This window comes from Phocoena sinus, chromosome 9, assembly GCF_008692025.1.
Source record: "Phocoena sinus isolate mPhoSin1 chromosome 9, mPhoSin1.pri, whole genome shotgun sequence".
NCBI classification, from domain to species: domain Eukaryota; kingdom Metazoa; phylum Chordata; class Mammalia; order Artiodactyla; family Phocoenidae; genus Phocoena; species Phocoena sinus.
In genome coordinates, this window is record NC_045771.1 from 22,851,233 (window position 1) to 22,867,218 (window position 15,986).

Here is a 15,986-nt window from a genome sequence, read left to right on the forward strand (position 1 = left end):
CGTGCCTTCACCTAATATTACTAGGATAAGGCACAACTCAACAGTCTGATTTGATATAGCACCAAGAAAGTGGTAAATCCAACTCTCAAGTCTGAGTTCACACATGTTGGCAGGTCACAAACTAGGGAATGGTCTGCTTTGGGGAACCACTGGCTTTTTGGATGTAGATCATAATTTTCTCTTATCACAAATGCAGCCAACAACATGAAGTCAACACAACTGATTCACACAACCCAAGCTACTGAAAAGAAGCAGCTCCCAGGAATCAACAGTAGTGGTGTGGTTGACCTTTATCTCATGGCTGAATAGATCTACTTGGCGGGAGCCCCAGAGAGTCCTTACACTTACCTATAAATTCATCTACCTGAAAAGGTGAGGCTAGGGAGGAGCCAGAACTATAAAGCAGTCTCTTCTCCTCAACCGGACAGGTCAAGACCACTAGAAGGGATAACAAAGTATCCCATCAAACCCACACAGGGAATTATTTTTAGTAGTTCCATAGTGAATAACAGGAATTGCACTTCAGAAGAATGTCACACAGTCAGATATCTTCTGTTCAAGGTAGATGAGGACTGAAATGAGGAATAGAAAAAGATAAGGAAATAGGGGTAGGATTCAAGCTCAAGAGGGAGGTTTTCCTTAATTCCAACTATGGTCCATTTCACCCTGAACATACATGGCTATAAGATGCCCTTTACCTTGCAGTGTTCTGGCTAAGATCAACTTTATCTCTATTTGGGTTAGTTCATGGAAGCCCCTAGCCCTACAGAAAAAGCAGGCTGTAGTTTTAATATGTGATTTTTTGTTTAAGAAAATGATTCTCAGAAGCCACATGGCTCTTTACATTTCCTGTTATTCTTCTCTGGGAGACAGAAGTGCTTTCTTCTCCCCACTTTTGAAGGAGGATGCAGCATTGTGTCTTTCTTCAAAGACTTTTCCAACTAACATGTTATTTAGTTCTTAGGGATCTACCCTAAAAAAAGTGTCAGGGACTTTTCCTTCAGCCACTAAATGCCATTAAGGAACTGTCTGCTTAAATAAAAGTATGTCATTATCCATCCTCTTTCCAGGACTTTAAACTACAAATCTCCAAAAACCATAGAGTACTTAATTTGTCCTACTTAAGTATATGTATATTTTAAAAGCTTAATAAACAGTCACACAGAGTCTCACAGAACAGGACTGGTCTTCCTCTTTGACTCAGACTTTTGAGGCACTTCCCGGGCAGCTCAAGACTTCGTTACTGACTCCCAGAGCCTGCTGAAGTAGATCCAAAGAGCTGGGCTGGAGCTGTAAATTTTTGTCATATTTCTATGAACTTTATCCCTCTTGTTTATTCAGGATATCACCAATATCCAGGAAGTCAAAGAGCCGGGAAAGAAGGGCAGGGTGGTGGCAAGTTATTGGCTCAATCCGGAGGTCCTTGGTGAGGCCACATTTAACAGGAAGCAGAACCCAGAGCATCAATCAGAAAAGCGCCTTTATCACAGCCTGCTGGCTGACCTTGTGGTGAGATGGTGGTGCCCTTCTCGAGATAGTCAGAACATTCCTCGCTACCACAATGCACTCGCCCACAGGAGAGTCTCTGCTACAGTAAAGGACACTGATCTACCCCATGGGAGAAAATGGACAAAATGTACCCCATGGAAAATTTAAAAATCCCTCTCAGCAAGTACTGTCACAGCAAATAGTCACTTTTCAAATAAGTCATTCAGTTAGGTAGCCATTATTATGGCTTTTTTTCCCTCCCAGGAAACCCCAAGTCTCCTACTAGTGAAAGGAATCAGAGGCTCCTAGAATTTTCCTAGGTATCAATTGCCTACCAATATAAAAAAACTCAAATCAAAGTTCAACCTCATTCTGAAGGGTTTGTTGTCAGTCATGTCATGAAGGTTTAAGTGGAAACAGGGAAGAAATTCAATAAAATATTTATGCTCTCTTACCATTAGCATCTTGGACTCCAGTAAGTGCTCCGACAGCTGCTGCGGTTTCCCCAGACAGGACTATCTGTCCCCCCCCTTGCAAGGTGGCCTCAGCCAGGGTGGCGACAGCATGGGCGGCAGCTTCGCTGTGGGTATAGAAAGAGGAGGGGGGAATGTATGAGTTGAATAAAGGTATAGCACTGCAGCAAGACAAACCAAACTTTCAGCCTTCCCTAGGATCTCTCCACCGACTCCATGTTTGTGAGCCTACCAGCACATAAGGCTATTGACAGAATCAGAGCAATTTTTAAATGATAATAATAAATAGCTAGAGAAATCCCAAGTCTTTCACGTTTATACAGCTAATGTGAGATTTTCTTTAAACCTAGGATACGGGTGTTTAAGGACAGAAGGCACGCATTCCCAGTCCCTTCTTTATCAAGATCAATCGAGTGCCTGTAAGCCATAGTGGAAGCTCTGATCCATATTCACAATGCAAAAGCCATTTTGGTTGTCAATCACAATGTTTTCTTTTTCTCTTTTCTCTTTATGGTAACACAAGGCAGACCATCTGAAACTGCCTTTTTGTTTGTTTTTGTTTTTGTTTTTTTTTGCAGTACGCGGGCCTCTCACCGTTGTGACCTCTCCCGTCGCGGCTCCGGACGTGCAGGCCCAGCGGCCATGGCTCACAGGCCTAGCCGCTCCGCGGCATGTGGGATCTTCCCGGACCGGGGCACGAACCCGTGTCCCCTGCATCGGCAGGCGGACTCTCAACCACTGCGCCACCAGGGAAGCCCTGAAACTGCCTTTTTATAGCTAAGGATGGATGATAATGTGAGGAGTCAGCAACCTGGACTTGCTATTCAATTAATATTAAATAATTACTCAATACTCTGCAATAACCTATATGGGAAAAGAATCTGAAGAAGAATAGGCATGTGTATATGTATAAATCACTTTGCTGTACACCTGAAACTAACAAACATTGTAAATCAACTATACTCCAATATAAAATAAAACTTTTTTAAAAGATACATAAAAATATATCAAATAATAGCAATTTGGTTTACATCCATGATTCCAAATACAAAGTAATGGTTGACTAATATCTTGCAAAGTTCAGCCCTTCCTTTTGCTTCATGTATAGGTAGGCAGAACTAAATTAACACTTAAAAGTTTAAATTATCACTATAAGCCCAAAATCCTTGACTCTACAAACATAGTGAAATAATAAACCTCCCTTCACTGCAAACCAAACACTCTGCATAACAGAAAGATATTAGCCATCTATTTATAGTAAACACTATTCTAGCAGTTTGTATCCCATTTTTCTTTTCCTTATTGTATGCTTTTACTATATGCATAAATACCCACTTTTATTGATTCGATGATGATACAAACTATAAAATGTATTACTGTTTCATGTGCCAGCAAAAAAAGAAGAGTTCCTGGGCATTCCCTGGTGGTCCAGTGGTTAGGACTCCATATTTTCACTGCCAGGGCCCGGGTTCGATCACTGGTCAGGGAACTAAGATTCCCAAGTCCCACAGCACAGACAAAAAAAAAAGATCCTGACAATTGTAATCGTAAGATTATAGTTTACCATCCAAACTTCAGAGATGTTAAAATGTGGAAGAAAAGAAAAAAAGAACCCACCAGATAAATTCATCACCTCTCCTGGGAAAGTACCAGGTACCACTCTGCACAGTTACTGAGGGAGTATCAAAAGTGGGCATGGAGAAAAGGAGGTGGCGTCATTTAGTTTATCAGAGGTGGACAAAGTCCTGGGTTTGACATCAAATAAGCTAGTTGATTCAGCTTTGTTCTGAAGCTGCAGACTTTGCCACAACTATGGCAGTCATCTCGCAAAAACAAGCTGTAGGGGAGGATGGGGCGGGGGGCAGCTGTGGACCATTTAGGGCAAACGTGTCACGACTGTGGGCAAAGCAATGTGTACCAAACTTAACAGTGTCACTTTCATCTAAGAGAGTCAGCAAACAAGTAAAGCAACTGACATAATCATTCTTCTGGGGAAGACTTCTTGGTCACTATAAGGATGTTAGGAAGCAGTTTAAGAAGTCCAATGGACAGAAAAGTCTCATTAAATAGAAAATTCTGCCCTTCTTGCTAACTTGCCTTGCTTTTTAAATTGTTATGTGTGTGTTTAAAAAGTTATTTTTCTCTGATAATAAAATGCATGTAGAGACTTGTAAAAATTCATTAAGTATAAAAGAAAAATTTTAAACATCACGCAGAGATAAGAGCCATTTTCCTTCTAATCTTTTTTTTTTTTTGCGGTATACGGGCCTCTCACTGTTGTGGCCTCTCCCGTTGCAGAGCACAGGCCCCGGACATGCAGGCCCAGCGGCCATGGCTCACAGGCCCAGCCACTCCGCGGCATGTGGGATCTACCTGGGCCGGGGCACGAACCCATGTCCCCTGCATTGCCAGGTGGACTCTCAACCACTGCGCCACCAGGGAAGCCCCCTCCTTCTAATCTTAAACACAATTTTAAACAGATAATCAGGATCATACTGTACACAGTTTTATAGCCTGCTTTTCTTACCTAACTTGGTATTTCCCCATATAAATACTCTTTGACATTTATTCAAAATAATAAGTTAAATGTAAAACTGCTGATTCCCCCCACCCCCTTTTCTATTTGTTCAGCTGTGGTAACTTTTAATTTCCAGGCTTCCTTTAACTTAGTTCAAGATCATGATTACATATTTCAAATTTATTTACTTCCTTTATAAAAAATTTGGGGATGGAATTGAGGTTGAGCAAAAAGCTGAACAGAATCATAGAGTTTCCACGCGGCCCCTTTAAAAGCTAAGATCAATCTCTGTGCTAAAACGTACTTCCGATGTGATACCCACAGCCAGTCATTCCATAGTATCTGTAACATGAATTCAGAGCCAAAGTGGACCCTGGATCTGGAATTACTACTAAGGCTATTCTTTACCTTTTACAAGGTAGATTTTAATTTTAGGATGCTTTATAATTATTCATTAGAGATAGTAAAACGAATGATTATTTAGTGCCTAGACCCTTAACTTTTAATATTTTTCTGAGAAACTTGTGTCAAATAATACTACCAGCCAATTCTGCAGTGTTCAGCTATCACGGATTAACGATAAAAATATTTAACACTCTGACCTGAGACTTCATGGAAAGCCAAAAAGGATATTCTTTGGAAAATGCTTCAGCTGTGTGGTATTTTGAAAAAGAAAGCTGGTATATGAGAACTGTTTATATGGAAATAGGAAGCTGTGTTTACAGGTTACCTCAGCAACTGCTCATTTCCCCACTGTTTTATCACAATCTACAATAATCTTATTTCTTATGACATCAAAGGTGATGTCCTGCCACTCCTGGACACATGCTTGCAGGGTGAAATTTCACAGGCTATGAGGGGGAGAGCAGCCACCCAAGCCCTGACCCGGAAGAGTCCCTGTATCCAGTCATACCCATTTTATAATGTCTGAAGCTCTAAGTATTTGAAGTCAATTTTCTTAGTGCCTTTCTAAAATATGTTATGCTGGAAGAAAGCTGTGAAGCAGCAACAACTAAAGCAATCTGGGATGCCAGGGATGAGGGGTCCGACAGGGATGACAGGTCCACAGGTCGGTGAGGTTAGTTACTGCATGCCATGTTCAGGGGCCAGGGGCAAAGCAGCAATGCATGGATCTTTTACATGGTGCAAAAGACAATGGTGACGCCTGTGGTCAGCAGACTATCATTCTCAAGTCTATTCTAACCATTAGACTTCATGGGAAGTGATCAAACTGTACTGCGAGAAAAAGGTTACCTTCACTTAAAAGGTGAGTAGGGATCAAAATGTCTCTAAGCTACCACTTAGCAATTTTTCGACAAAAGTCATTTCCAAACCAGTTACAAATGAGAAGTTTCTAACAAGCCCCCCCCCCCCACCTTTTTTCTGTCAATGTTTTATCTGCAAGTGTCCCACCTTCACCTATAGGAAAAAGAGGCAGTTGCATAGTCCCTGTCCTCTATTTCCAGAGAGGATTTCTGATCTAGGTTGTCCATCCCATGTTACTGGACAAATAAATACAAGTTCATATATTAAAGCCATGTTTTATTTTAGTAAGATCTCTAATTTTAAGTCAATATTTTCATTTTAAAAAATGGTAAGAGTTGGGCTTCCCTGGTGGCGCAGTGGTTGAGAGTCCGCCTGCCAATGCAGGGGACACGGGTTCGTGTCCCGGTCCGGGAGGATCCCACATGCAGCGGAGCGGCTGGGCCCGTGACCCATGGCCGCTGAGCCTGCGCGTCGGAGCCTGTGCTCCGCAACGGGAGAGGCCACAAACAGTGAGAGGCCCGCATACCGCAAAAAAAAAAAAAAAAAAAGGTAAGAGTAAGTTTTTCTTTAGAAACATGATTCACTTCTTTTCTTTAAGCAAAGTCTCTTCACAGCAAAAGAACAGCAACTCTAACTTTCTTGAGCGTTTGTTTCCCCATAGCACTGAGTCACAGCACTACACACAGCAGACACTCAGTAAAAACTGTCTTCCTGTCAACAACATCACATAAATTTCTACCAGAGCAAATGTAGATTCAGTCTACCAATATTTATCAGTACCTGTCTCTATGTGCAAGGACTGTACTGGCTTTGCAGGACTTGTGTAAGAGGGAATGTAAGTTTAGGACAACTTAACCAACGACCTGAAACTTCAAATTAATCACTGTATTGCAACAAGCAAATGATGATTTCATTTCCTTTCCTGTCTGGTTGTTCAGGGTGAACAGGTCTGAGGAGTGACGCTCTGCTTTTCATTTGTTCACTTGATTCTCTCTCCATCTCCTCCTAAAAGTGTTAATTTATTCTGTATTTTGAAAATAATTAAAATTAACTAGCTTCTAGATTTTTAAATTACAATTTCTCCATACCCCTTTTGGGTATGGAGGGTGGGCTACAGGTTGTCTGAGCCCAGGGCCCTCATTCTAACTTGCTATACAAAATTCTTTTAACAGCATGGTTGAAAAAAAGGTCTGTCCTGCACCTGTCCTGATCCCCTTTCCCCTCAACAGCTGAGAGAACCCCTCTGCCTTCTTGTTCTCCAGCTGCCATTCCATGTAGCCTGCCTGCCTCTCTCTCTCTGCTCTGCACCCACATCTGCTGTTTACAATGCAGCAGAGGTGCAGGTGATTGTTAGAGAACCATGCTTGTTCCATCTGCACCTGAAAAAGAGAGGCTGGAAGGGAGCAGCTCTAGGAAATCGTTTTGTTACCACAGGAACAAAGACCCGATTCGCAGTGTACTTTTCACTAAGACGACTTCCAGCAACGAATTCTTTGGAGAGGCTGGGAATGGGTCTCATCCCATAGAGAAGCAAACACAAAGGGCTTGTGTCTTAAGTCCAATCCTCCTGACGTTAGACAGTGGGTTACCGCTCCTGGAATTAGAAGCCCATGATGTTCCCCTAGTAGCCTGCTATAGTCTAGTCTTCACTGCCAGGCTTGGTTTCTTCACCCTCAGCAGAGGCTGCAACACACCATCCCCCAACACTCATCGGGGTGTTGAACTATCTGATTGCAAACAGATTTCAACATCTCTTTACTCCTACATGCCACAGTGAACCATATTCTCCTTCCTTTGGAGTAAACACTGGAGCCACCTCAGCTGCATCTGAGTTTGTTAACAAGCCCTCAGGGGAAACCATTACCCTCCTTGCCTTTAGAAATAAGCCCTGGTCCTTACACTAAAGGGAGCCAGAATGTGCCTCATGTTTTCCACTATGTACAGGGTTCCCAGGACACTCCCACTTCACTGGAATAGCAAAGGTGCTGGCTCGATGAAATGAAGTTTTTCTGGTCTTTGATGGTGGCCTTTTAGACCCCACGCTACAGTGAGGGGTTACCGGACCAAAAGGAAGGAGGGTTTCACTCTGGCCATAGCTTTCAGGAAGTTTATCTGTGTGTCCTCTCTCAAAGGTACAGGTAGGATTGAGTCAAAGTGTAAGGAATCAAATAAGACTTTCATGTTACTGAAAAGTGATATGGTTCAATGGGCTAAGAAAAAAGTTTCTATCCCAGGTCACTCAGGGACTCACTGGTAACTCTGGAAGGAGAAGCGTTTGTGTATGTTTCAGTTTTTTATACCTGACCAACCACCAAGTCCTTACCATACTTCCTTCAAAATCAGTCACTTTATCTCCACTCTTACTACTAGTTTCCACACCTTTGACAAGTCATACCTGGACTGCCTCTTCTTAACTGGCCTTCTACTTTTAATCTCTTCTCGCTGTAAACAATTCTAAGTAGACAAATTTTAAAATATAAGTTAAATGATAATAAGTATAATTCTTGAAATGCTAATTACAGGCCAGACACTTTGATGAGAGTTTTATATACATCATTTCATTGAATCTTTATGATTCTACATGATGAAAATTATCCTTATTATAATGATGATGAGACTAATGCTCAGGGGTTAAATTTCTCCAGATCAAATGGCAACTAAATGGCAGAGGTAGGATTCAAACCTGAATCTCTACGACCTCAGAACCCTCTTCTCAGCCACTATACTATACAGCTTGATGGAAATCTTCTGTACATAAGCCTATCAAGGCTTTCTAGTGTCTACCACAGCCAATCTAAACTTCAACTGATTTTTATATTTTGGAGGAAGTGATCTCCTTACTCTGAATTCCTATGTTCATAGTCTACACCATACATTTGGACAGTAAATTACACTCTGAGTAATATGTGTTTTACTTAAATCAATCTCCCCATTCACAGTATGATTTCTTTTAAGGCAGACATTATATCTTAGAGCATTCTTTATTTACAGCCTTACCCAGTAGAGTGCTGGCATGTCACAAGAGTTCAAAGACTATTTGAGGCTAACAGCTGCTGCACGTAATGTTAACAGCAACCTTACCATATGCTGGGCACTGAACTAAGGATTTCACATGCATTGACTTTTCCCATTCTCACAGCACCCCTACAAAGTAGGCACTGTTTTTACCCCCCCGCCCCACCATTTTACATAGAGGAAAGCCTTGGCATTGAGCTCAAGTAAATCACCCAAGGTCAAACAGCTAGTAAGTGACAGAGCTGGGATTCAAACCCAAGTAGCGTGGCTTCAAAGCACACTCTTAACCATTAGTTAAAAGGTCTGGGTCCATTGAAAATAAAATTGTGTAAGCAATGAACAACAAGAAGAATAATATGGGGATGATTTTTTTCTGTCAACAACGAATAGAAGGAACCAAGCACGGAACAAAACAATTTAGTTTTGGAAATTACCTCTTACTAGAGTATTCCATTCTGCAGTATCCTTCCTAAACATATCTGAAGAAAATAAATTCAGTTTCTCCCAATAATCCAAAACTTATTTTATTTCAAAGTCACTGATAAGCAAGGGAAACAAACTTCCTGAAAGTCAGTAAAGTCAGCTCCTGACCAGCTAAAACATGGATTAATAGCCATAACAAAAAGCAGTTTCTTAGTAGGATAAAAGGAAAATCAATCCTGAAGCTTCTTGATTTTTTATTACATCCTTTGGTCCCTTTAAAAACACAAAGTACTTACATCTTGCTGCTTTTGGTCTGTTAAGGAGCACAGAATAGGATAAAGCAAAAGGGACCCATGTCCCTTGACCAGAAGGCTTGAGCTGGAAGTCAGGCTGGACTGGTTGCTGGGGATGGGATAGGATGGGAATGCAGTAGGTGAGGGCTGATTATAAAACAACTTACAGTATCCTATGGGTTAAGAGTATTAAGTTCCAAATGCCAATTGTGACAAACTGAGGTACAACATTTCTCTTTACATCTGTATACAGGGACAGATTCGACCTCCTCTTTTATCGCCCACCCCTGCCTCCACCTGTTGAGTGCCATGGTGACTGTGGCTCCCTGCTGCATCTCCTGAGAAGCTGCCACTGCAGCCTCTGCCAATGATGCCACTGCCTGGGTAGCCTCTGATGCTTGCGTCGTCTGGATGGTCATCTCACCTCCTTGTAACGTGGCCCAATTTTGTTCCACCTGAGGCAGAAAAGGACATGATAGTTAAAAAATCAAACTCACAAAAGGATTATGATTTTTAAAAGTCATTTTTCTAAAAAACTGCTATGTGCTCAGCCAAATACATACATACTTTTAAATTAACATGAATTACAATGTATAGAACAGGGTTTTTAGCATATCTTTGGTGTTAAAAAGGGGGGTATTAGAATATATACTTGAATTTGCTTATATTTGCGTAAAGAAACCCTGGAAGGACACAAAAGAAACCATTGAAAATATTTTCCTCAGTGTGTGCAGAGGGAGGAGTTGTGGGAATAGGTTGGATAGAAGGCAGAAAGAAGATTTTCCATTGCATCCTTTTACATAAAATTTGAAATATCTGAGTCATATCAATATAGTACCTATTCTAAAATCAAAGTTTCTGAATAAATCATAAGTATAATTCTAAAAAAGTTCAAACTGTACCAAAGGGAATACAATGCCAGTACTCCAGACCCTTTACCCAAAGGCCACTGTTGTTACCTATTTCTCTATTTCTCATGCATCTTTGCAGGGATATTCTCTTGATATGTGAGCATATTTACACATACACATACACACACTCAAGAAAAATGGCAGTACTTGCTACATGCCTTTTGTACCTTGCTTTTTTTCATAAACAATACAGCTCTGAAATGATTTTACTTTGGAATGTATCAAACTGCTTCACTCGTTCATGATTCATAATAATGGCTGCATAGCATTATATTATATGGATACACCATGATTTACTTAACCAGACATCTTTTAATGGGCATTTAGGTAGTTTCCAGTGTTTTGCTATTACAAACAGTACTGTGATGAATATCCTTACACACTACTTTGTATAGTTTATGTGAGTCTACTTACTGAGTAAATTCCTAGAAGTGGAATTATATATCAAAATTATTTTGTATTTTTATTTTTGATGGAAACTGCCAAATTCAGTAAACAATTTTTTTAATGTAGCAAAACCTGCTTTTCTTTTACTGGGGAGGAATTATGAAGAAACGAAACAAGCAACAAAACAAACAAAAACATACTATCTGGTTATATAGAGTAGATTAGAATTCAGCTTTTCTAGATCTAGAACAGGGTTTCTCAACAATAGCACTATTAACATTTTGGGTTAAATAATTCTTTGTTGTGAGGTCTGTCCTGTGGATTGTAGGATGTTTAGCAGCATCCTTGGTTTCTACCCGGTAGATGCTAATACATCCTCCACAATCATGATAATCAAAAATATCTCCAGACATTGCCAAATGTCCTCTCTGAGGGGTACAGGGGTTGCCCCGGGTTGAGAACCACTGACTTTAGTACAATGCTTTGCCGTTTAGAGATTTTTTTTTCAGTCCTGGATACCTGAATCTAGCTACTTCAGTCCATTTTGCTCAATAAATACTGGTTAAGTATCCCCTCGCCCCCCGCCCCCACCCCTCCACCCAAAACCAAAAAGCAACAGGGGTAGTGAAAGCAGTTTTTATTCTACGATACGGTAGGTGATAAATCAAGCAGCTCATGTATACTATTTCTACAGACTCAGGTCTCAGGATGTTAGCTGTGTTTACTGGAGCTCTTTCTGGGGCCCAGTGAGTGGTAAACTTGTGCCTTCATGTTACTGTGTCCCAAAGAAAGTGTCACAAGCTCTAGGAGACACAGATACTTAAAATGCCTCCCGTGGGACTTCCCTGGTGGCGCAATGGTTAAGAACCAGGAAGATCCCACATGCCGTGGAGCAAATAAGCCCAAGCCCCACAACTACTGAGCCTGCGCTCTTGAGCCCCCGAGCCACAATACTGAGCCCACGTGTCACAACTACTGAAGCCCACGCGCCTAGAGCCCGTGCTCCACAGCAAGAGAAGCCACCGCAATGAGAAGCCCACGTACCACAACGAAGAATGGCTCCGCCCACCGCAACTAGAGAAAGCCCATGCACAGCAACGAAGACACAACACAGCCAAAAATAAAATAAACAAAATTTAAAATAAAATAAAATAAAATAAAATGTCTCCCGCTTTGGCTCTATTGCTATACTTGGATTGTCACAGTGCTCCTCCAAATGTTTGTCAAAAGCTCCCCAGAGAATGAGACATCCCTTTGAGCTACATTAGTATTTGCCCTGAGTTCTTATAGACAGTGGGCTGTGCCAGCAAGCCTTCAGGGCCCAACATTAAGAGCCAGAGATGCCCTACTTCCTTCCTGTAGAGCTGCAAAGTTGCCCACTCAGGAATTCACGAAACTCTTGCTTCTTAAGGTATTACCTCTTTGATCTCATTATTCCAATGAGCATCACTGCAAACAACGCCACTTTAGATGGCAAGTTACACTGCCAATCCATAGATGGTTGATGATTCCACTCAGAACACCAGCTGAAGCTGGCCAGCCCTGTAGCATTTCCCTCTTTCCAGATCTGCCCCTCTATATTTCTGCCCATCCCATTGCTGAGTATGGCCTAGTGCAGCTCTCTCAAGTACTCATACTCTACAGCAGCAACTTAATACATATACATTTGGTTACAGCTATATTTGTAGTGAAAATGGTATTAGAATGTTGCCGTACACAGTATACTTTAAGGAAGTTAAATTTGTGGCACAAAAGATTAATGGATGGTGGTAAAGGGTGGAGAAGTGGGAAGAAGCAGATGAAGAGATTTCTATTCAGAGTAATGACAGGTAATAAATAAATCAGCTTAGGTGTTAAGGCTTCTTTGGAATTTCCTATTCTTGAGTCTCAGTGCTTTAGAGTTGTGTTTGCTTGAGCTCTTGCTGTGCTCCCTTTCCATCTTTTGGGAGCCACTGTGTGGTTATCTATGCCTGGATGTCACCATGTCCCAGAGAAAGGCCACAAACTCTAGAAGGGAAAGATATTCAGAGGATGTACAGTTAGCTTCTGTGCTTTTCTGAGAGAGACCCACTACAGTGAGGCCCTTCAAACTGTGGCTATCCTTGTCTCTCTGGCTACCGTGAACCACCTTGGCTTTTCCACACTTTCACACTGTGATGCACTGATTGTGATGCTCCCTTTGAGAGGAACACAACTCCCATCCTTTGCTTCCTGTTCACCCCTCTAGTCTGAGCTCAGGTGAGATTAGAGCCAAGACAACTCCACTTAAAGACAACTCCCTATAGTCCAAGGCTCAGGACCTCTCCTCTGGGTTCCACAGTACTCTGGGCTTGCTTCCACTAGATCCTTATCTGATTGCCATTTTCTCTACCACCTACCTGGGTGCTCCTTAAGAGCAAGAATGGTCTTTTTTTTTTTTTTTTTTTTTTCAGTACACGGGCCTCTCACTGTTGTGGCCTCTCCCATTGCGGAGCCCGTCCGGACGCGCAGGCTCAGCGGCCATGGCTCACGGACCCAGCCGCTCCGCTGCATGTGGGATCTTCCCGGACCAGGGCACAAACCCGTGTCCCCTGCATCGGCAGGCGGACTCTCAACCACTGCACCACCAGGGAAGCCCAAGAATGGTCTTTACTCTCCTCTACCTATAGTATACATAGTGTCTGGCACATGGTTCAGAAAGCATGTACTTAATGGATAGATGAAGAACATGTTCCTTTATTCAGATCTCCCTACTTGCTCTTCAGCATACCTATATTTCAAATAAACTGATATTCAAAAATTGATATTCAAAAAAAACCCACCTAAAATAAGCCGTGCTACTTCAAAACTGTTACATGTGTTGATGGTTCAGTTTAAAATTCATGTCTCTAATGTCTCTGTACTTTGGTTTCTTCTTCTAACAGAAGCACATGTCCTACTATTATCCGATATCATTTCTCTTTCAAATTTCAATTTTTCTGACACATAATGCAATTAATATCACCCATACCAATTGGTGGTCTTACCACAGAATAAATTCTCAAATCCATTTGTACTGTAAATATGCCATCAAAATGGAAATTGTGTATTTTGAAATCAATATATATAGTTTATTTCATATTATTTTGAAATTCTTTCCTTATTCATTTCTAAATGTTTATGTAATTTGTTCTGTGTCCCTAATTAGTTTTAAGTTGCATTAGGTTAGAGATTCTTTTGGTTTCTTTATAACTACTTAGATTATTCGATATTCTCAGCACACAGAGTACTCAGAGTTGGGAGACCATTTTATTACCAGAAGAGACAGGCCCACAGAAGGTCCTTCTTATAAATGTAACCAATTGCAACTAACTGGATGTTAAATGCAGTATGATCTAATGTAAGAGCTCTCACTGGCAAGGCTAGGATAACGAAATAACCTTAAAACTTCCAGAAGTATAGGTATTGTTTATTTTTGTAAATAACTTTCTGTTCCTTGGAGAAACAATGCTACATACAGGCAGTAGGGTGTTTCTACTGAGGCACCTGATGCAATGCTTTGTTGGCTTGATATGGTCTTATCTGTCCCAAGTCAGTGAGATATTCTACTTACAGTCCTCATGGCTCAAAACTAAGATGCTGACAACCATGTCAACATCTAATCAGAAGGCACACAGAAGCAAACTATAGACTCTAAAACATTTTGCCACTTTCTGAGATAACCTATGCTTCTTTTCTTCATATTTTTGTTTCATTGTAAGTGTGGGGTTAGAATTTTTTTAATCTGACTGAATCTGGGTATTAACCAACAGGTTATTTGTATATATCATTCACACACTTCCACACGATGACTTTAAAATGACATCAGTGTGCTGGAAAAGCCATAGATATGTGACTAAGATTTTTGTATCCTTCATATTTTCCATGAACTTTTGGATACATTGGTTGTGTGAAGTTATTCTGTAAAATGGGTTTCAAAGAATTAGTCTCTAGAGAAGTGTTTAAGCAACTCAAAGTTACTTTCTTTAAGAGTACCCAGGAAACATTCAGTAGGGAGATGCCTAAATAACTTTGACTGAGTCAAAAAGTAAAAAGTAACAAATCCCATAAATGTACCCACCACTGTCTTTGCTACCTCTTTCACACTTCAAGGAGTGTCTGTCCTCTAGTTTTAGTGTTTGGGGACTGACGAATTTTCCCCTCAGCTAATCCATTCTCTTTCATGATGTTTATATACCTTTAAAAGTAAATCTGTTGACTTCTACCTTTCTATACTGGAACAGCAAAGGGTAGCTCCTGCCCCAAACCTTCCCAGGCTCCCTCACTGGAAACACTCTCTCTTGAAGCTACAGACCACTTTGCAGCCTCTCTGACAGCAGGAACCACAGTTCATTTATGCAGATGCTTCTCTCTCCCTGAGAGCAGGGTTCCTGTGTAAATCAACGCTACATATCTAACACCTCAACTGCAGCACAGCGGGGGGCTCAACACATGCTGGCTGACAGGAGCCTGCTGTATTTCTCTTCACCTTGCTAGCCATGACCCTGTATCAGTTCTCTCCCTTCCCTGAGATGCACAAATGATAGTGATTTTGTGGTGTTCTGAGTGGAAATATTCCATGGTTTTGAACAAGGGTGAGATAATATTTTTAGCTTTATTTCTGATATTGCTCTTTGACATTTGTTGACTATTTTTCAAATTTCAGAAGTATAACCTTTAGGTGAAAAGTCCACAGTGACTTAACGAACCCTTTCCTGAACTTCACTAATGGCTCAGAGCTTAGACAACATTTTTCTAATTGCGTTACCCAGCTTCAACACTTACACTGCGCCTTTGGGCAAGTCACCTAACCTTTCAGTTTCATCATGTATAAAGCAAAGATGATAACAGAACCTATACTTCCTAGGGTTGAGGAGTGCTTAGTTTACCGAGTGTCAATAAAGGTTAGCTACCTTCCTTTAAGTTAACATCCCATAATTATCTCAGTTTTGATAGGGAAGGATTTTCCTGTTCCTTTTTTTTTTCCCCTGGCCGTGCCACGCAGCTTGTGGGATCTTAGTTCCCTGACCAGGGATTGAACTCAGGCCACAGCAGTGAAAGCGCTATGGCCGAGTCCTAACCACTGGGCCTCCAGGGAATTCCCAGGAAAGGATTTTCTTGTGAAGTCTTTTCAAAGGCTCATTTAAAATGCAATAAATCATGTCTACTGATTTACAAATATATATACCCCTTCAAAGAATGTTTTAGTCAGCTT

The 15,986-nt window shown here is 41.2% G+C and overlaps 1 protein-coding gene across 6 annotated transcripts in view; it reads right to left on the minus strand.

Moving 5' to 3' along the window:
• NRF1 (nuclear respiratory factor 1) overlaps nt 1-15,986 on the minus strand; it is a 134,697-nt gene that overhangs the window by 33,878 nt on the left and 84,833 nt on the right. For all 6 annotated transcript variants that reach the window (XR_004351402.1, XR_004351403.1, XM_032642852.1 and 3 more), the window contains exons 9-10: nt 9,774-9,931; nt 1,944-2,068 (exon numbers count right to left, since the gene is read on the minus strand). Coding sequence is in view for 4 of the 6 variants with exons in the window: in XM_032642852.1 (XP_032498743.1) it covers nt 1,944-2,068; nt 9,774-9,931 (283 nt within the window). In the remaining 2 variants the exon portion in view is untranslated. The remainder of the gene's footprint in view (nt 1-1,943; nt 2,069-9,773; nt 9,932-15,986) is intronic.